Source organism: Marmota flaviventris, chromosome 8, assembly GCF_047511675.1.
Source record: "Marmota flaviventris isolate mMarFla1 chromosome 8, mMarFla1.hap1, whole genome shotgun sequence".
Lineage (NCBI taxonomy): Eukaryota > Metazoa > Chordata > Mammalia > Rodentia > Sciuridae > Marmota > Marmota flaviventris.
The window spans coordinates 40,814,700-40,833,740 of record NC_092505.1 but is presented as its reverse complement, the minus strand read 5'-3'; the positions used below and the strand labels follow the sequence as shown (position 1 = coordinate 40,833,740).

The following is a 19,041-nucleotide window of genomic DNA, read 5'->3' as shown; positions in this document are numbered from 1 at the left end:
ACTTATAGCGCCAGACTTCTCAGGCTCACCACTGCCCTCTTATGTTTCAGTTTGAACGGCTCCTTCCATTAGTAACTGAAAACAAACTGAAAATTCACTTCTTCCCAAGCAGTTTTTGAGCACCTAGAAGGCTCAGAAGGGAAGCGGGAGGAGTGCAGACCGACTTTGGCCTCCAGCATGAACACAAGTATTCCCAGCATAGGGGAAGTGGAATGCTTGGCTTGCGAGGAACAGAACTGTTGTTTTCCGGAGCAGACATTCGTTCTGTATTAGCGCCATGTGTGCCCAGAACTGGGTATATACTGAGGAGTAAAACTTTGTTCCTGCTATTTCGAGGTGTGTATTCCGCCGGAGGAGACAGATACGAAAGAAATAAATTTTAGTGTAGTAAAGTATTCTGGCTACTTGGATCAGCGCTAAGTTTGGTGTTCCGGAGAAGAGGAACGGAACTGAAGTGTCGAAGGGTTGGATTTCCGGGGTGGTGGACCAATTAGAGCGGCGCACCGTCAACATGGCGGCTGGGCTGCGGAAACGCAGCCGGGCGGGTTCCGCGGCCCAGCCGGCGGGAGTCTGCGGACAATGGCTACAACGCGCCTGGCAAGAACGGCGCTTATTGCTTTGGGAGCCGCGCTACACGCTGCGGGTGGCCTCCTGCCTCTGCCTGGCAGAGGTGGGCATCACCTTCTGGGTCATTCACAGGGTAGCATGTGAGTGCGCCGAAATGGAGGGGGGGAGGGAGGGAGACCCGAACCCCTACCCTAAAGTGGGTCCTAGACCTGGACTCAAAAGTAACCTCTATAGCCACTCATTCATCATCTGTAGAGTCATATCCTTTATCGGAGCCCCAAATCTGCTCCACAGGCAGGGCGACCTTAATTCTGCTCCCGTGACTAGGGGCAACCCTAAAGGTTGGCCTTCTACCCTGATCATACAGCCTGCCAGGCTAAGAAAAAAAAGCAGCCTGGAAGTCAGTTCTGGGTCAGAGTTAGTATGATGCTACTGCTGCTTGTCTTGTGACTTGGACACGTCACTTCCCTTCCCGGATCTTGACGTTATCAACCATTTAAATTCTGAGGTCTTCGAAGTCCCTTCTCTACGATGGCATTTTGTGACCACTTGAATCTGTTAGGCATTATTAGTTGTTCTTTCCAGGCTGAATCTAGACTCTGGGCTTGAGGCACCTCTGTTTCTTGTTAAGGACTTTTTCATTGAGAACATATTGAGTGCTTGTCCTATGTCTAACATTATGTTTTCTTCTCTTTTTTTTAATTACCTAACATTATGTTATGTGCCACAAGTACAGTGGTGAATAAGAGAGATGTATTTATGACTTGGGCATATGGTTTGAACTAAGATGTTAGTAGGCAATTATAATGTATCATATTCATCTTGATAGGAGTAATACAGAGTGTTATAAGAATTTAGGAGGGTTCAAGCCGGGGGGCACTTGCCTGTAATCCCAGTGGCTCAGCAGCTGAGGCAGGAGGATTGCAAGTTCAAAGCCAGCCTCAGCAACTTAGGGAGACCCTGTATCAAAATAAAATAATTTTTTTTTAAAGGGCTGGGAATGTGGCTCAGTGGTTAAGCACCTCTGGGTTCAATCTCTGATGGTGGGTGGGGAAGGGCTGCAGTGACTTAGGAGGGCCAGACACCAGGAGTAAGGGAAAGTTTCATAGAGCCCCTCTTGAAAGGTATGTAAGAACTAGCCAGATAAGGAAAGAATAAGGAAGGAAGGGGATGGCAGAGAGGATCTTGTACCAAAAACCTCCAGTCAAAACAGAGAATGATTCCTTTGAAGAATGTATTTTTTTAGAGCTGCAGTGTCGAAACTGATTTGAATGGTAATGAGAGAGCAGATTGTACAAGTCGAGATCAGATCATAAAGAAATTTAACAGTGTTGTAAGGAGACAGCATGGTGGTTAAAAACTTGGGGCCCCCAACTCTATCCTTTCTAATTCTTAAGTTAGTTGTTTAGGGCTGGGGATGTGGCTCAAGCGGTAGCGCGCTCGCCTGCCATGCGTGCGGCCTGGGTTCGATCCTCAGCACCACATACAAATAAAGATGTTGTGTCTGCCGAAAATTAAAAAATAAAAAAAAAAGTTAGTTGTTTAACCTAATTAACTTTTAGATTCCTTTTCTAAAAAATGGGAATAATAGAGATCGATCTTTATCTTTAGAGCCTTGGGAAATCACTGAAGGGTTTTTAAGTAGAGAGACCTCATAATGATTTTTATTTCAAGAAAACTGTTTTGTGCAGGGTAGAATATGCATTGTAGTGGAGTGAAAGTAGAAACCAGGAGCCTAATTAGGATACTATTGTGTTGTTGAGGCTACAGGTTATGTTAGACCCAAAATTGACTATGTAGTATCAGAGAAAGATGAACTACTAGAGATCTTTAGGATGAAAAAACAGAATTTGTTGACCAAGGGTTAGAATGAAGGAGGAAAATGTATCAAAGATGTATTCCAGCTTCATGACCTGGGCAGGTAGGAGGTTGGTTGTTCTATTAATGAAACCCAAGAAAGAGAGCAGATTTGGAGTGGGAGGAAAGATCATGAGTTCAATTATAGACACATAGTTTGAGATGCTTGAGTTCACCCAGCGAGTAGGCAGTTAGATAAGGAGTGGAGATGGAAGTCCTGGGAATGAGCTGGAACTCTGCTTTGATGTTCTGGAGGCCTGGTGGTATGGGGCAGGCAAATTCTGGATTCAAAATTAACCAAACCATCTTATCCTCTTCCAGACACAGAGATTGACTGGAAGGCCTACATGGCCCAGGTGGAAGGCGTCATCAATGGCACATATGACTATACACAACTACAGGGTGACACTGGACCTCTTGTGTGAGTTATTATAGGAGGTTGAGGGAGAATGTGAAGGGCTAGCTGGGTATCAGGCTGATTAGCCTGACCTAGTCTCACATTCCCCTTCATCTTCCAGCTACCCAGCTGGCTTCGTGTACATCTTTATGGGACTATACTATGCCACTGGCCAGGGCACTGACATCCACATGGCACAGAATATCTTTGCTGTGCTTTACCTGGTGACTTTGCTACTCGTTTTCTTAATCTACCACCAGACTTGTAAGGTGAGTCCATGCTAGAATCAGAGGGCCCCAACCTGGGATGGTGGGTTATGGGGATGGCTCAGATTGGGGGAATTGACCTTATTCCCCACCGTGCCCATCCCTCAGGTACCTCCCTTCGTCTTTTTCTTCATGTGCTGCGCTTCTTACCGGGTCCACTCCATCTTCGTGCTGCGGCTCTTCAATGACCCAGTGGCCATGGCGCTGCTTTTCCTCAGTATCAACCTCTTCCTGGCCCAGCGCTGGGGCTGGGGCTGCTGCTGTTTCAGGTTGACGCCCCTCCACTCATGCCTCTTCTCTCACTTTCTGCATTTCCAACTCTTTCTCTCCAATTTTCTGTAGCAGAGGGAATAAGGGAGTGAACAGATAATGTAGGTCACTCAGGGCTCCACAAGCAAGTCTAGAAAGCCTCTGTCTTCCATGTCCCTTCCCACGTATAGCCCTCTTCCCCTCTTTCTCTTCATCCAGTGTTGGGGTTGGTCCTTGAACTTCTAAATACATCAGTATGTGCTCATTCAGTTTGGGCAGAGGGACTACATACCTGTCCCCTTCCTCCAGCCTCCTCCCAAACTACCTAACCCTCCCTCAGCAGTTCTGAGTGAGGACCTCATCCTGAAGCTTGCTGGTAGGAGGCCAGGAATTGCTGTGATGATGGTGGTACATCTTCAGGCAGGATAAAGAGTTTGGAACTGATCTTCACCCTTCCTCTCCCCTGCCCACTTCAGCCTGGCGGTCTCCGTGAAGATGAATGTGCTACTCTTCGCCCCTGGTTTACTGTTCCTTCTCCTTACGCAGTTTGGTTTCCGTGGTGCCCTCCCCAAGCTGGGCATCTGTGCTGTCCTTCAGGTATCCCTTCTTCACTCTTCCCCTTATGGATGAGGAGACCATTAATCTGACCTTCTTCTGTTACTTGAGACTTTCTCAAACTGAGAGACAGGGTTTGGGAGTTGATTCTGAGATGGGCAGCTTTAGTTTCCTTAACTCTAAAATAAGACTGTTGAAGTAGTTGGCCTCTGAGAGGCTTTCCAGTTCTGTCTACTTGTGAGTTGGTTAATCCTAACCTACTTGGGGAGATGTTAAACTCATGGGGATGAGTCTTAAAGCATCAGGTTAGGATTATTTCCTGTTATTACCTGCAAAGAAGCTCAGATCAGAGCCTCTTTGGTGCCAGGCTCTGATCTGAGGTAGTTGTGGAGGATGGATTTTTTACTATTCCTGATAGAAATTAGGGAACCTCTGAGACCTCCATCCACTCCCACACCCCTCATTGATTATCATGGAGGCTGGGGTAAGCCTTGGCAGCTCTTCTGACATCACACTCATTCTCAGGTGGTGCTGGGGCTCCCTTTCCTGCTGGAGAACCCTATTGGCTATCTATCCCGCTCCTTTGATCTTGGCCGCCAGTTTCTCTTCCGCTGGACAGTAAACTGGCGCTTCCTCCCTGAGGCCCTATTCCTGCATAGAGCTTTCCACCTGGCCCTGTTGGCTGCCCACCTCACCCTGCTCTTGCTATTTGCCCTCTGCAGATGGCACAGGTAAGAAATAGGCAGTGCGATGGACAGGGTTGGGGGAAAGCCCTGAGCTTTAGGAGCTACTTGGGGAGATGTTAAACTCATGGGGATGAGTCTAGAGTTTGGCCCACGATGGAAGCTTGATAAATGTCTGAATGACTTCTCCCCAGGACTGGGGAAAGTATCCTGTCGCTGCTGAAGGATCCCTGCAAAAGGAAGGTTCCACCCCAGCCCCTCACACCCAATCATATCCTTTAAATAATGGAAAGGTAAGTCTTGTACTCTTCAGGTGCAAGGTGGGGTCTCAGGTCTATTGACCTCAGATGGCTGATAACCTGGGGGAGTGAAGGGGAACCCATTCATAAAGCTCCTCTTCTGTACCAAACACTGTGCTGAGCACTTTACGTATCAAAGCTTAGTTTATTCTTTTGTTTTGTTTTGTTTCTGGGTACCAGGGATTGAACCCAGGGCCACTTTACCACTGAGCCACATCTCCAGCCCTTTTTTATATTTTATTTAGATGCAGGGTCTCATTGAGTTACCTAGAGCCTCAACTAAGTTGCTGAGATTGACTTTGAACTCATGATCCTCCTGTCTCAGCCTCCTGATCAGCTGGGATTACAAACATGTGCCACTGCACCTGACAGTTAATTCTTAATTCTAAATATTGAGCTTCTGTGATAGTGTACACACTCCCTGCCTGGTATCCTAAGATGTATATACATTCAAACATTTGAAGCTCACAAGAGATAAGGAGACACTCTTATTATCTTCATTTTCTAAAAAGCAAAATAAAGGCTTTAAGAGGTTAAGGTTAAGTAGCATCACATAGCTAGTGAGAGATTCAAACTCACTAGGCTTTATGGTCCTAGGTATTACCATCTCCCTGTTAGATTAAGGAACAGATCCAGAGAAGTTGAGAAATTTGCCCAGGGTATGCATCTAGGAATGGCAGAACCAGGGGGCTTTCTGACCCCAAAACTTTTGCCCTGTTGGGGACACGCCCGCCCCCCCCCCCAACTCCTATACCTTCTATTCCTGCCCTTGGCCTTGACCATCACATACAGATTGTTTCTACCCTCTTCACCTCCAACTTCATTGGTATCTGCTTCAGCCGCTCTCTCCACTACCAATTCTATGTCTGGTATTTCCACACACTGCCCTACCTCCTGTGGGCCATGCCTGCACACTGGCTCACACACCTGCTCAGGTACTGGCTGGGACAGCCTGGGGGAGTGGGAAGGGCTAGGGGATGTGTCTAGGGCATGAGAAGTCAAAGGACTGTTGGTCTTGAAACTGGACCAAACCTGGGGCCTGTTTCTGATCTCTAGGTTGCTGGTGCTGGGGCTCATCGAGCTCTCCTGGAATACATACCCATCTACATCCTGCAGCTCTGCTGCCCTGCACATATGCCATGCTGTCATCCTGCTGCAGCTCTGGCTGGGCCCACAGCCTTTCCCCAAGAACATCCAGCACATCAAGAAAGCCCATTGAAATCTACCCCTTTCCTTCCAGTCCACTCTCAGGACCCTGGGTGGAATGGACTCTGTGCCCTTTCAAATAAACCTTTCCAAGTCGACTTCTGTGCAGCCTACATGGAGATAGGAGTAGCTGGTTCCTGGACCAGGCTGTGAGGGGTATGTACCCAGCAGATAAAGAGCTTACTCAGGCAGTCCTAAGAGGCACTTTATTGCATAGGATTTGGGGACTGTGGCTCTCTCTCCTTCCCCTGTGCTACACAGAGGAAGGGGCACAGGGTGGGAGGAGGAGAGAGCACTGGCAGGCACTTTTTGTGAGGGTAAGAGGATTTCTAGGGAGGGAATGAGACGCAGTGGAGGACAGGCTGACACCAGCCTACCTCTTCCCAGCACCGAACAGCCGGCCTGGGCGGCAGTGAATTGAGTATGTTGGGGACACCAGTCCCAGTGAAGGGCGGCCCTCACACATTTGCTGGGCTGTAGCACAGCAGGTGCAGCTGCAGGTTCTGGTCCCAGTGGCGTAGCAGCAGGAAGAGTCCCCTGGCTGCAGCCTTGAGGGCGGCCAGGTCAAGACCATCAGGCAGGTGCTGGGCCCGCAGCCAGCAATCTGCCTTGGCTGCTGTCAGTTCCCATTCACTGAAGGCAGCCGCGCAGCGGTGCTCCAGCCACGCAAGTGCCACAGCTGTGGCCCAGGTGCGATCCCGAAGGTCTGAGCCTCCTATCCCTTCCGCCCCTTCCGAAGCCTCGGTATCTGAACCCCGCCCACTGTCTGCCTGGCCTGGACCCTCTGAGCCTGAGCTGGGGGACGGGCTACAAGAGGCTGTGGCACTGTCACCCTGGCCAACACTAGGGCCCAGAAGTGCCCAGGGAGATGAGGCAGAGGTGGGGCTGAGGCTGGCACGGTGTGCAGCAAAGGGTGAAGCACGACACAGGCGCTCCTGGGGAATATGCACAGCAGCACAGAAGGGTGCATCCAGACGGAAGGAGCCTGGTGCTTCTTGTAGCCGCACCTGAGGAGAGAGGAGGTGGGGGGAGAAGTGAGCTGAGACATCACTCTAACTCTGGTGACACTGCCCTCCACCTCCCGAGTCCTCACCAAGGGCAGGTAGTCGTGGTCGCTGCCTCCACTGTTGCCTCCATTGGCCTGGCCAGCCTTGGGACTACAGAGTCTCCGTCGGCGGCCCAGACTGAGCCTCGAGGAAGGCTGGTAGGGCAGGTGGTAAGGACCTCCAGTGGGAGTTGTTGGCTCCCCCAAAGCTGACTTGGAGTTGTCATTTCGTTCCAGGTCCCAGGTGCCTACCAGAGAGCCTCCCTGAATTCTTGTGGTGGGGCCAGCCAGTGTCAACTGGTAGTCCCTCAGCCTTGAGCTACCCTTTCCCCACATTTGGGTTATACCTTTAGGGTGAGCTGCAGTGGGCAGAGAAGTTGCATCTAGATGGCCCTGAGAGACATAAGTGCCTGGGGGTTCAGCCGATTCTGCAGGGGCATAGGAGACAGGAGTCAGGTTTGTCTGCACAGGTAGTTAGGCGAGAACTGTACCTAAGAGATCACCAAGGGAGGACTCCTACCTGAGCTCCGCACCTGCAGGACTCCGGGCAGGACCTCCCTAGTAGTAGCATCCACAGCTACTGGGCAGGTGAAGCAGGAGGGAGCACAGCTGACCTTGCTTGTCTGAAGGGCTCGAAGCCAGGACCTCCGGGCGTGGCCTGGAATCCAAGGAGCAGCATGCTGAATTCCCACCCTCTACAGAGGGCTACATAGAAAAAACCATGTTCCCCATATCTTCTCCCTCTGTCTACTTTTAAACAGAGTAGTAAAGTGCCCTTCTCAGGCCTAGAACCAGCTATGACAAGCAGAGCTAGGAACCCCTAGCTGCCCAGAAACTCAACAGTCTAGACACCACCAAAGGAACATTGCCTTTACTCTTTCCTCCACTCATTTCGCAGTGTCCAAAAGAACTTTTCTGAGGGAATGGAAATTTTCTGTCTGCACTATCCAATATGGTAGCCACTCGTCACATGTGACTTCCAAGCACTTCAAGTGTGGCTGGTGCAATCAAGGAACTAGAATTTTAACTAATTGTAATAGTCATTTTCAGAATGACAAAGATTTGTTTTTGTGTTGCAGGCACTGATAATTATTACAAAGTCATATTTTCCTCTGTATTGGCAGCTAGGAAGCTTATCAGGCTTGGGTCCCATGCTTTTATGGATATATAACTTCATGGTATACATTGTTAATATAACCTAATTCTTGGCTCCCTTTATTTTCATTTTTTCCCATTGTCCTGCTTGATTTCTAATCTCAAGCCACCTGAATCCTTTATGAGCAAAGTGAGGAAAAGAGTGATCTAACAGACATACCTCTGCTGCTTTCTGTCCCATGCCCTTGGGCTCCAACTGGGCCACTAGCAACTCACCCTGGTCAGCTGTGGTCTCAGCTCCTCGGAGCGCTAGCTGTTCATTGTCTCGGACCACTGAGGCTGCTGTCAGTCGGTGAAGTGCTTGGTCCCAAGCAGCTTCTCTTACAGCAGTTGATGGAGGCTTTGAGGCATCCCCAGGTCCCCACAGTGTCTCCAGCCCAACACCCACCTCCCAGCACATTGGTTGCTCCCCATACAGGCCCCGGATCACCACATGGCAACGTGGAGCCTGGGGAGGCACTGGTACTGCTGGAGGGGTTGGTTCCCTATTTGGGGGCACAGCTGTGAACAAGAAGGGTGGTTCCATCAACATGTCCCAGTCCATGGGGGCTGGGGAGAGCAGGTTTCCTAGGGAGAAAAGATGGCAGGGACATTGGCAGTGTAGTGCCCTGGGCTCCATGTCCCCAAGCCTCCTTTTTTTTTTTTAAATTTTTATTTTTTATAATATTTATTTTTTAGTTTTTTTCAGCGGACACAACATCTTTGTATGTGGTGCTGAGGATCGAACCCGGGCCGCAGGCATGCCAGACGAGCGGGCTACCACTTGAGCCACATCCCCAGCCCTCCCCAAGCCTCCTTGATATTAGAGAACCCAGCTCCATTTCCAGCCCTTACCTGAATCGTCCAGGCCCTGCCCAAGCTGTTGGCCTGACTCAGGGCCTGGCACATCTGGTACTGCACCCAGAGAAGGTTGCCGGGGTCGGCAAGGGACTGGGTTTGCCCGGCCTGGTGGAGATGAGAGACTTCTGCCAGCCAGAGCTGCTCTATGCCTACGGCCCAGTACCTCAGCACTCAGGGCTCCTGGCTGCATGAGAGATGTGGGGCCACTGGTCAGGGGCTGCAGAATCCCCAGCCTTCAAAAATACATGGTGGGCTACATGCCCCTTGTCATCTCACTCTACTCCCTATTGCCCACTTCAGGTTGTTGCTTATCTGTTTTTGTTTATGTCCCCTTCTTTGCCTAGTTAACTTCTTCTACTTATTCCAGACATGGCTTTTACTTTCCTGACTCCCTCTGACAGAATTAGCCATCCTGATTTGGAGCCCCTATATTCATCACTGATTATTGCATGGTATCGTCATTATAAATTTAGCCATTTATCTATCTAGACTTGATAAACATTGCATAATGTCTGGCACACAACAGGTGGTAAATAAATGCTGGATACATGATGGTTGAATGTGGGCTGGATCTCACCTTGAATGGAGACTGTGGTGGTGCAGGCAGGGGGCAGGAACGGGAGCCTGTAGATTCTCCCCAGGCCAGGCTGCGGCAGCCCTGCTGAGAGGGAGGATCCAAGGGAAAATAGCCCTCGGGGGAGCCAGGGCCCTGGGAGCCAGGAGACTCACTGCTGCCTGTGGAACCCGGGCCTGGCTCAGGGCTGGCAGAGCAGTGGGTAAGCACATACTGTTCCCGGATGTATGAAGACTGGAAGATGCGGCGCCATATGGCTGTGTCATTGGACGGATTGGGTCCAGGATCTGTGACTGGGTCTGTCAGAGCATCAGTACCTGCTGGAGGCAGGAGAATGGGCCCTAGCCCTGACCTTTCCCATTGTCCTCTCTTACACAGCCATACACATACACTAGAGTACTCACTCTGATCTGAGTCCCCAGCAGCCCATGGACTGGACAGCTCTGCTGACACAGTGCGTGTTTCCAGTGGCTCTGAGGTGCCAGTGGGCTCAGTGCCAGGGCTGGCAACAGATGGTGCCTCCTCTGGGGATGGGAACACAGAACCACCCAAGCTCTGCCAGCCAGGATCTTGGCCCTATGGAGAATAGCATTGAGGAAAAAAATTGATTGTAGCTATATACTATCTCTTTCCAAGTGGGATTTTAAGATGGTTCACAGCAAGAAATAAAAACCCAGTACTAAGGAAGAAGGAAACATGTTAACCATAAGGATTAATAGAGCTGCTGTGGAGTTGAACTTCAGGTTTGTCTTGAGCTTCCTGGCAGCCAGGCAAAAAAGCAAACTGTAGTTGGGCATAGAAGCACACACCTGTAATTCCAGTGACTTGGGAGGTTGAGACAGAAAGATTTCAAGTTCAGAGCAAGCTTCAGCAACCTAGTGAAGCCCTAAGCAACTTAGCAAACCCTGTCTCAAAAAAATAAAAAAGGGTTGGGGATGTGGTTCAGTGGTTAAGTACCCCTGAGGGTTCAGTTCTGGTACAACAACAAAAACCATTATATAACTCTCAGTCAAAAAAGGAGGAAGCATGTTTAGTTCTAAAGAAAGAGACAGGTGTTTTTTTTTTTTTTTTTTTTTGGTAAAAAAAAAAAAAAAGAACCTACTTTTCCTCACATTCCTATTATGTTTTAAGTATCATGCTAAGGGCATTGTACCTATGAAAAACTTAACTTACATAGGACGAAATGGGCACAAAGAAGTTAAGTGACTTGCCCAAATCAAGTGGCTAGCCAGTGGCAGAGCTGGGATTTGAGATTGCACCTACACTAAGCTCATCTGTCACTGAGTGTTTAGATGTGGGTTTTATTTTATTTTTGTGGTGCTCGGCATCAAACCCAGGACCTCATGCATGCTAGGCAAGCACTCTGTCACTGAGCTACATCCCAGCTCCCAAATGGTGCTTTCTGTAAGGCACTGTTTGAAGTAATGAGCAAGTTTTAACATAAACCTCACAGCAAATGCTGGAGTTTTGGGGCTGGGAATGTGGCTCAAGCGGTAGCGCGCTTGCCTGTCATGCGTGCAGCCCGGGTTCGATCCTCAGCACCACATACAAACAAAGATGTTGTGTCCGCCAAGAACTAAAAAAATAAATAAATATTAAAAATTTTTAAAAAATGCTGGAGTTTTTTGGTGGCTATGTGTTTCAATGACTTCTGGTGAAAACTAAGGGCAACATTTTATAAGGCAGTGGAAGACCTCATGAGGGGGGCAAGATGTAGTTACCTTGGAGATCCCAATGTGATCTCTTTGGGGCCCTAGGGAACAGTAGGGGAGCTTGGCAGAGAGAGAGATAGGAAAAGGAATAAGGAATTTGAAGAGATGCAGGGACTTCAGCCACCCAGGTCTATCTATCACACCTAGCCCAGGCCTACCCCTGGAGGGTGGGGCCGGAAGCCATCCACCCTGAAGAGTGAGCAGTAACCAAGCAGCTGGTCCCCAGGGTAGAGTGCTGGGATTTCCCTGGGAGTCAGGAGAGCCTCCACGGCATCAGGCACAAACCAGTCCACAGAAATGTCACTCAAAGCAGGCTCCAGTGCCTTCCGCAGAGCCTGCACCAGCTGTGGCGAGGGACCAGAGGGAGGAAATCAGAAAGGAGTGTCACATACAGACAGTTCAGGCAGGCTGCCTTTCCCCAGCTGCCCTTTGTCTAACTCTGGGCTGATGGAGAACAGAGTTAGTCTGGGGTCAGGAGAAGTAATGGGGTAGAAGCAAGCAAGGGAACTGAGAGCTTAGTCCTGGGGGCTTGATCTTTCTCCTGGCCTGAGCTTTGCCACATGGATGAATCAAGACTTCATGAGGATAAGGCTCAGACGCAAAACAAAACTGAGTAAGATTTGGGGGATAGTCAGATGCTGTATCCGCATATCTTTCGTCTTCCACAGCATCCCACAGCAGTACCAACAGTTCTTCTCCTGGCTGGTATCTCCTCAAGGAGAGGAAGGTTTAGAGTAGGGAGAAGTCCTAGTGAGGGTACCAAGAGACCCCATGGCCTGACTAGGTTCTATTTCAGATTTGATGTATAATTTGGGAGAATTTCTAAAAATATAGAATAGGATCCAGGCTCAGACTCACCGTGGGCTGCAGCCTCTCTCCAGGCCTCAGGAAGTAGGCCTGGCCTCTGCTGAGGGCAGACAGACCCTGGAGCAGCTGGTGGCAATCAGGCCCCAGCCCAAAGGAGAAGCACCTGACAGGGAAGGGGAGCAGCTATGACCTTCAGGAGCTTTTGGGGGAGAGGGATCAATCTTAGGCACCTGGCTCTGCCCACTCCATACCTGGCTGCCCCTCTGTGCCACCTCATGAGCTCCAGGGTTTGGTGAGTAGTGACAGCCATGGGCGAGGCAGCAGTGAGCAGGAACAGCTGGCGAGGATGGGCCTTCTGCTGGGGCTGCCCCAAGGCCCAGTCCAGTGCAGCCAGTATATCTGGGGGACCACTCCCAGCCTGCAGGGTCTCAATGCTCTCACAGATCAGCTGCACAGTGTCCTGGAGGGAGAAGGCAAGTCTGGGCTGGGTTGGCCTGAAACATCTCTGTAAGGGCCCCAAATCCCTGGACCACACTCACATCGCTGCAAGACCGGCTCTCTGGGAAGAGTGGCTGCACCGAAGTCCCAAACATGGCCAGGTTGACAAGTGTCTGAGTTGGGAGGGACTTCACAGCCAAAACAATAGCATCCTGGAGAAGGCCAGAGAGGGCAGCATGAGGCAGGTCCTATAGGCACTGGCAGAGAACAAGGAACTCCAAAATGCTTGCCTTCTCCAGGCCATGATTAAAATGAGGTCTGGATGAAGTCACCTAGGAGAGGCCTGAGTGTGTGAGACTGTGGGGCCTTGGGAGTGTGAGGCAGCCTCTGAATGTATGTGAGACACATTTATATATGGGACTCTGCAGGCATGTGTGAAACCTGGGTCTCTATGATCAGGTCGCAATGTGACTGTACAGGAGAGAAGCTCTTCAAATCCAGAAGAGACAAATATTTGTATAAGAGAAAGAGAGACTGGGGCCGGGGAGGAGGACAGTTGGGAAAGGATCACTCTCTAAGGGATCTATCTCTAAGGAGTTTCTGTCAGGTTCTTTTCTGAAGTTGATGTTTTAAGCAACAAGGCAACTCCCAGCATTGAGAGCCTGCCTCCAGCCCACCTCAGACTGCTGCCCCACCCAAGCCCAGGGCTGCTGCACAATCCCCACAAGCCTTGTGTGCTGCGCTGCTGCCATCCAACAGAAAGAGAAGCTCCCTGGTAGCTGTGCCCAGGTGTCCAGGCCTGGAGCTCAGATCCGGGCAGAAACTCAGTACCAGCACAGGGTTCAGCAAGATGTCCTTGTGGAAACGTCGCTGCAGGAACCACACCTAAGCGCAGGAGCCCCAAATCAAACTGGGCCAGGTTTTAGTGCAGATCTATCCAAGGTAGGCAGTGGGACTTGGCCCTGTTTCTATCTGATTCACTTAGAGAGGGTGCCTTTTTGTAGTGATCTGAATAAAGTCAGGGGAAAAGGCAGGTGGCTGAACTATGCCTATGTCAGACGTGGCCTCCATCCTCTGAGACATATCCTAGAGAGACTTACGTGGGTCCTCCTGTGATGATACTCATCTGTCCCATAGTGGGCTGGACTGAGACAAAAAGAGGCCCCACCCTTCCCGAGGTGCAACTGCTTGCCTGCTCGTCATGCATATGTGCAGTTAGCGTGAAGGCCAGAAGCCATACCTGCCGGTCCCCATCACTGTCCCTTCGCTGCAGCCTCTGGAAATCCCTGCGGGCCCTCACCTGGGCCTCATATTCTGATGCACTCAGGCTGCCAGCCTCCAGTATCAAGTGTGGTTGATGGGGCTCTGAGAAGAAGGGATATAACTCTGTCAGGAAAGTCCCTGCCCGTGGTCCTCTTGTCTTAAGAGGACCCTGCAGGTCCAGCCTCCCTGCACCACCCTCACTGAGATGATTCAGTCCATCTGCCTGGGGCCCAGAAATTTATACTTGAAAACTGCTTAGGTTATTCCTAAGGAGGTCAGGGCTGGCCCACTGTGGGTCTGTGTCTCTCACCACTGGGGTATAGCAGGATCTCCAAGGGCCGGTCACATAGGTGACCCTCTGCCAGTGTGACACAGATGGTGGCTGCAGAGCTGGCATGAGGGGGGGCATCTGCCCGCAGGGCATGAGAGGGGCTGTCCAGGCCTGAGGGACAGAAAGGCAGGGAGGAATGATGACCATCTCACCCCAAACCAGTGTTAAGGTCACAGATATCTCCTTCTCTGATGATAGTTGCTGTGGGCTGGGACTATGGCTGGTCCAGTTCAGCTCTTGGAATCTGATCTATAGGGTCTGATGGACAAGGGAGAATCTATTTCCATGGGCTGGGACATGTGTTCTCAGGTCTGTTCCCAGCTAATGAAAGGATTATACACCAGCCAATTAGCATTGTTCTCCATCTCTTGCACAAAGAAAATCTACTTCAGCACTGAGACTGGTCCCATAGTAAATCTCTCTCTTGCCATTGGTGAGTGGAGTTGGATATAAATAAACTACATTGATAAAACTAGGTTGGGTAGAAGTGGCCAGGGGATGCGCTACCGTCAGACTGAAGGTTCCTAAGGCTTAGGTCCCTGTCTTCTTTTTGTCCTCTGTTCCTCCCATCCCTAAGCCTTGAATTATTTCCTAGTCTGCTACAGGGGGATGGATGGGTCAGGCCAGGTCAGATGCACCCACCTGCCAGCAGGCATGGCCCAGTCACCAGCATCTCGAAGGAGAAAGTATATGGGGCAGGACAGCGGGCAGGGCCTGAAAACACGTCTGGAGGGGCAGGTGGCTCCTCCCAGGCCAGCCCTTCCTCCTCAGGGCTGCCTGCCCCGAAGCAGCTCGTGGGGCTGGAAGGGAGCATGAGGAGGGTCACTGGGCCACCATGTAGGCCCCTAGCCCCTCTGACTGATTGCCCCCACCCTTCTTCACCCTATCCATCTCCCGGGGCATCGTGTTGAGACCCCTCACCCGCACTAGACCCAGAGAAGCCGAGGGAGGGACGAAGAGAATCACCATAGGCCCAACCTGTCGTCACAGAGCCCCGGAGGCCTGGGGGGCCCTGGTGGGCCTGGTGGGGCCAGCGGGGTGAGCACAGTGGGCAGAGCCACACGCAGTACCCCATCAGGCCTGGAGGGCAGCTCCCGGCTGCTGCACAGGGTCACTGTCATGGTGCCAGCTGCAGCGATAAGGCCCGTGGGCAGCACCAACGTGGACCGGGCCTGGGCCAGATCCAAGACAAGATGACCTATGATGAGTGAGAAAAGGGATCAGAGGGGGCTGGAAGCGAAGGGAATGGGAGAAAATAGAGGTGGGATCGGCAATGAGTCAGGGAGTCTGGGCAAAGTGGACTTTGTACAGTTGACAGGAGATTGTGTTAATGCGTTAGTGATGCAGGATGGACACGTGAGATGAACAGTGATAGCAGAGGCAGTTTGGGCATGGAGGGATCTAGCTGTCATCATGCAAGGGAGCAATGACCTCACTGCTAAAGGAGGACTGATGAGAAGGAGGGATATCCATTCTCAAGGTCCTGGGGGAACTATACCATCTGCCTCTCTTGCCCTGCCTGCTCCTTCCCATTCAGCCTTTGGATACCATCTTTCTAAAGGACTCTCCCTTGTGGACCAACACTTTCCTTACATCTAGGACCCACAAATCCCCTGCTAATGAACCATCAGGGACTCCTCATGCCCATTAAAATAATTCCAGACTTTTCCCCCCAGAGAGGAGCTTAAAGACAGCAATCTGCTTGGAATCAGACTAGAGGAAATAAACCGCATTTGCATGCTGAGCACATGTTTTATTTAGATGGTAGGTTCATTTGAGGACTGTTGGGGTAGTCACCACTGCTGCTGGACGCTTATACCACCTACACAGTCTGCCCCCGTCCACCTTTATAGCCCTACTTTACTTCACTTCCCCACAATAATAAATATTCATTCTTTTGAGAAACACTTGCTGAATAAGTGAAGAAAAAGAGACCTAATACAGTGGAGAGAGTACAGCATTTGGGTTTGGAGTCTCAGTCTGTGATTTCTAATTGTGTCCTCTAACAACCATCTTAGGAGCCTCAGTGTTTTCATCCATAAAATGGGGGTCATAATAACTATCTCTCGAAGACTGTGGTGAGGAATAAATGAGATAATGTATGCAAAGCACCCAACATACAAGTAAGTAGCCATTGCTACCATTTTCATCACCCATAAAAGGGGGACAGGAACAATGTACATTTTACATACCTCTCCCAGATTCGAATAAGGTGATACTAGTGCCTGGGCTTTGTAAACTGTAAATCACTACAAACCTGAGGCATCGTATCACCATTCCCTGTATAACCTACTTACAAACCTTTGTTTATACCATTGCCTCTACTCTCCACTCCACCAAGCCCTAACCTTCTTTCAGTCAAATGCTGGCTCTTCTTCCTTCTGGAACATTCCTGGGGCCTGAACCCAGAACTCACTCTTGCCTTTAACTATCTGCAGGGCTTATGCCAACTCTGAACACCACTGGATTCTCTCTTCTTATCTAGATGGTGAATCCCATGGGCAGGGTCAAATGAATATATGAATGAACAAAGGAAAGAATGACATGCAAACCACAGAACCTAGCCTGGAGCTGGACTCCCATCTCCTCCCATAGAACTCACTGAGCCCCTTTATGCCAGGTTCTGTGTGATATACTGGGACTCGGAGATGGCCAAAACACAGTCCTAAACTCAGGAGATAATTCTTCAAAGGGGGAGACAAGACATGCAAGCCTGTGACAATTACTCCCCCTAATAAGTGCTATAATGAGGTGGGAGGAAGGGAGGAAGACTGGGGGGGAAGGGAAGAGTGCAATTAATTATTTGTGAAGTAAGGGCAGGTTTCCTCAAGAGTGACGACTGAGTGGATCTTAAAGGACAAGTACAAATGTGCTCATTAGAAGATGGGAAGATAGAACAGTGAGGTGTAAAAGAGCTTGTCAGTAAGGCCAGTGCCTGTGGTACCTAGTATAGGAGCGCGGCAAGAGGAACAGAATGTAGTGAATGAGGATCTAGGCTACTGGGCAGAGAAGTTTGCACTTGATCTAGGAGCTGACTGGTTTACACCGCCCTGGCACAGAAGGTGTGTAATCTAAAAGATGAGCGGCTGTGGGGGTCAACTGGGGGCGGGTCTGCTTCTTCTGCCACACCCTGGAGAGCCTATGGCCACCTGGGTAGTAAGGACGTGGGGTGTCTCAGCCAGCTTTGTGCCGCCTGTTGTGTCTGTCTCCCAGGTCTGGGCCACATTCCCAGAGCACTTGGAGCAGATCAGGTGCCCAGTCCACGACTGTTGGATAAAGGGATGAATCAATGAATGAAAAAACAACAAAAAAGCGCCTGGAGGAAGGTGGGGGAGGGGCGGGAGACTGAGCGAGAGCAGGAACCTGAGCTTCCTCTGGTGTTCAGGAGTTCGGGCTGCAGGCGCCCGGGACTCACCCTGCGCGCAGCGGCGGGGCGTGGAGGTCCCCAACCCTGGGCCCAGCGCGCGGCAGCAGGCAGCCTGCAAACGGCGCCGGCTCTGCAGCTGGAAGGAGACGCGCCGTCCGGCCGCCTCGGCCTCGAAGCCTGATACTACTTCGGCCTCCGCCAGCGGGTACACGAACACGCCTGCCGGGAGGGGAGGGCAGGAGGCGGCGTCGGACCCCGCCCAGCACCCACTCCCACCTCCCCGCGCCCGCGCCCGGCCTCACCGTCCACTGGCTGCGGCTGCGGGTTGTGGTAGGTGAGCCGAGCCCGCAGGCTGAGGCAGGGTCCGTTGGCGCAGGCCCGGACCCAGGAGTCGGTGAGGGGTAGCGGCGTCCAGCTGGAGGGGCAGTAGAGGCCGGGCATGGTGCCCACCGGTCGGCCCTGAGAGAGCGGGGTATCGTGAAGCCGGTGTGCAGCGCAAGTCCCGTGTGCCGCGCCCGGAGCTCCTGAAAGCCAGTCTCCAGAGCTGAACTCAGGCACTAGGACGCGTGCCTGCAAGGGGCACAAGGCTGAGCCGCGCGGCTTTTCCCGGGCTGACAGGTGGCCGGGAAGATAAGAAAGGGAGGTGCAGGGATGGCGACCTGGACAGCTTTGCCCGTTACCTGGGAAGTCGGGCGGAGCGCAGCTCGGGGCAGCACGGGGTCCCGGGGAGCGGAGGGTTAATGATTAACCGGCACTCCCGGCGCCCTACAGTCCCGCCGCTGGCTCCTCTGGGGGTGGGGGTAGGGGGTTGTCACAGCTGTTCCATCATCCGCTGGGGCCTCACTACCGCCCCCGTACCTGCGGGCCCCCCGGGGCTCCCCGTAGCTGCCAGCTGTCGGAAGTGGCGCGGGGTGGAGATGGAAGATGTTCGGGGTGGGGATCAAAGGTTTAAAGGGCCAGCATCCTCCCGGGTGCCCCCAGCCCAGCAAAGGACAGGAGAGGATGGGGAGTCGAAAAGGCTGCAGTCTCTCCTGTACCTTATCTGCAGCGAAGGGCTGCAGACCTGAATGGAGGGTTTGGGGTAAAAAGAATGAGACAGGGAAGCGAAAAGAAGGGGTCTTTTGGGAGGCCAGACCGAGAAAGGCGTCGGAGCAGGGGGAGTCTGTGCGATCCATCCAGTGCACCTCTCCCCACCCTGGCAGAGCTGATCTGGGAGTGGGGAGCTGCTGCAGTCGCCGCGTTTTCCACAGAGGATGCTGGGGGCTGAGACTTAGGATCGGTCCCCCTCCCTACGGGCAGTCCCAATCTCACCGTGGCTCCTCCGCGGAGTTCTGGGCGTCGCGATCCGAAAAGGGTGGGTTGTGCAGCCTCTGAGTTCAGGTTCGCAGTGAGTTCCGGCACCTTCGGAAAGCCGGCTCCGGACTCCGGCG

The 19,041-nt window shown here is 51.6% G+C and overlaps 2 protein-coding genes across 4 annotated transcripts; one reads left to right on the top strand and one right to left on the bottom strand.

The window, feature by feature from the left end:
* The first annotated feature begins 18 nt into the window (after nucleotides 1-18).
* On the top strand, nucleotides 19-6,177 carry Alg3 (ALG3 alpha-1,3- mannosyltransferase). Of its 3 annotated transcripts, none has more exons than XM_071615151.1 (9): nucleotides 19-336; nucleotides 2,746-2,845; nucleotides 2,943-3,090; nucleotides 3,196-3,356; nucleotides 3,813-3,933; nucleotides 4,417-4,622; nucleotides 4,769-4,846; nucleotides 5,665-5,808; nucleotides 5,930-6,177. In XM_071615151.1, the coding sequence occupies exons 1-9, from the start codon at nucleotides 213-215 to the stop codon at nucleotides 6,090-6,092; spliced, it is 1,245 nt and encodes a 414-aa protein (XP_071471252.1). In that variant the 5' UTR covers nucleotides 19-212; the 3' UTR covers nucleotides 6,093-6,177. The 3 variants fall into 3 exon arrangements, with proteins under 3 accessions (XP_071471252.1, XP_071471253.1, XP_071471254.1); XM_071615152.1 differs by lacking the exon at nucleotides 19-336 and adding an exon at nucleotides 481-670; XM_071615153.1 differs by lacking the exon at nucleotides 19-336 and adding an exon at nucleotides 497-707.
* Nucleotides 6,178-6,263: 86 nt separating this feature from the next.
* Vwa5b2 (von Willebrand factor A domain containing 5B2) lies at nucleotides 6,264-18,962 on the bottom strand. The gene is made up of 19 exons (XM_071615154.1): nucleotides 18,923-18,962; nucleotides 17,914-18,070; nucleotides 17,660-17,830; nucleotides 15,223-15,442; nucleotides 14,887-15,044; nucleotides 14,224-14,355; nucleotides 13,891-14,015; nucleotides 13,380-13,535; nucleotides 12,752-12,862; nucleotides 12,464-12,672; nucleotides 12,264-12,375; nucleotides 11,564-11,749; nucleotides 10,098-10,269; nucleotides 9,697-10,010; nucleotides 9,114-9,303; nucleotides 8,496-8,846; nucleotides 7,645-7,782; nucleotides 7,173-7,552; nucleotides 6,264-7,086 (listed from the first exon to the last, which is right to left on the bottom strand). The coding sequence occupies exons 2-19, from the start codon at nucleotides 18,050-18,052 to the stop codon at nucleotides 6,538-6,540; spliced, it is 3,813 nt and encodes a 1,270-aa protein (XP_071471255.1). The 5' UTR covers nucleotides 18,053-18,070; nucleotides 18,923-18,962; the 3' UTR covers nucleotides 6,264-6,537.
* Between the last annotated feature and the right edge of the window lie 79 nt (nucleotides 18,963-19,041).

Excerpts from the sequence above, each read along its gene's own strand:
- Alg3 (XM_071615153.1), top strand. The coding sequence starts at position 512 with ATGGCGGCTGGGCTGCGGAAACGCAGCCGGGCGGGTTCCGCGGCCCAG. Across the intron at positions 3,357-3,812 it reads TGGGGCTGCTGCTGTTTCAG|CCTGGCGGTCTCCGTGAAGA; the intron begins GTTGACGCCCCT and ends TGCCCACTTCAG. Across the intron at positions 4,847-5,664 it reads CAGCCCCTCACACCCAATCA|GATTGTTTCTACCCTCTTCA; the intron begins TATCCTTTAAAT and ends CCATCACATACA.
- Vwa5b2 (XM_071615154.1), bottom strand. The coding sequence starts at position 18,052 with ATGCCCGGCCTCTACTGCCCCTCCAGCTGGACGCCGCTACCCCTCACC. Across the intron at positions 10,270-11,563 it reads TCCGGCCCCACCCTCCAGGG|GGCCAAGATCCTGGCTGGCA; the intron begins GTAGGCCTGGGC and ends TATTCTCCATAG. Across the intron at positions 7,553-7,644 it reads CCTGCAGGTGCGGAGCTCAG|AATCGGCTGAACCCCCAGGC; the intron begins GTAGGAGTCCTC and ends ATGCCCCTGCAG.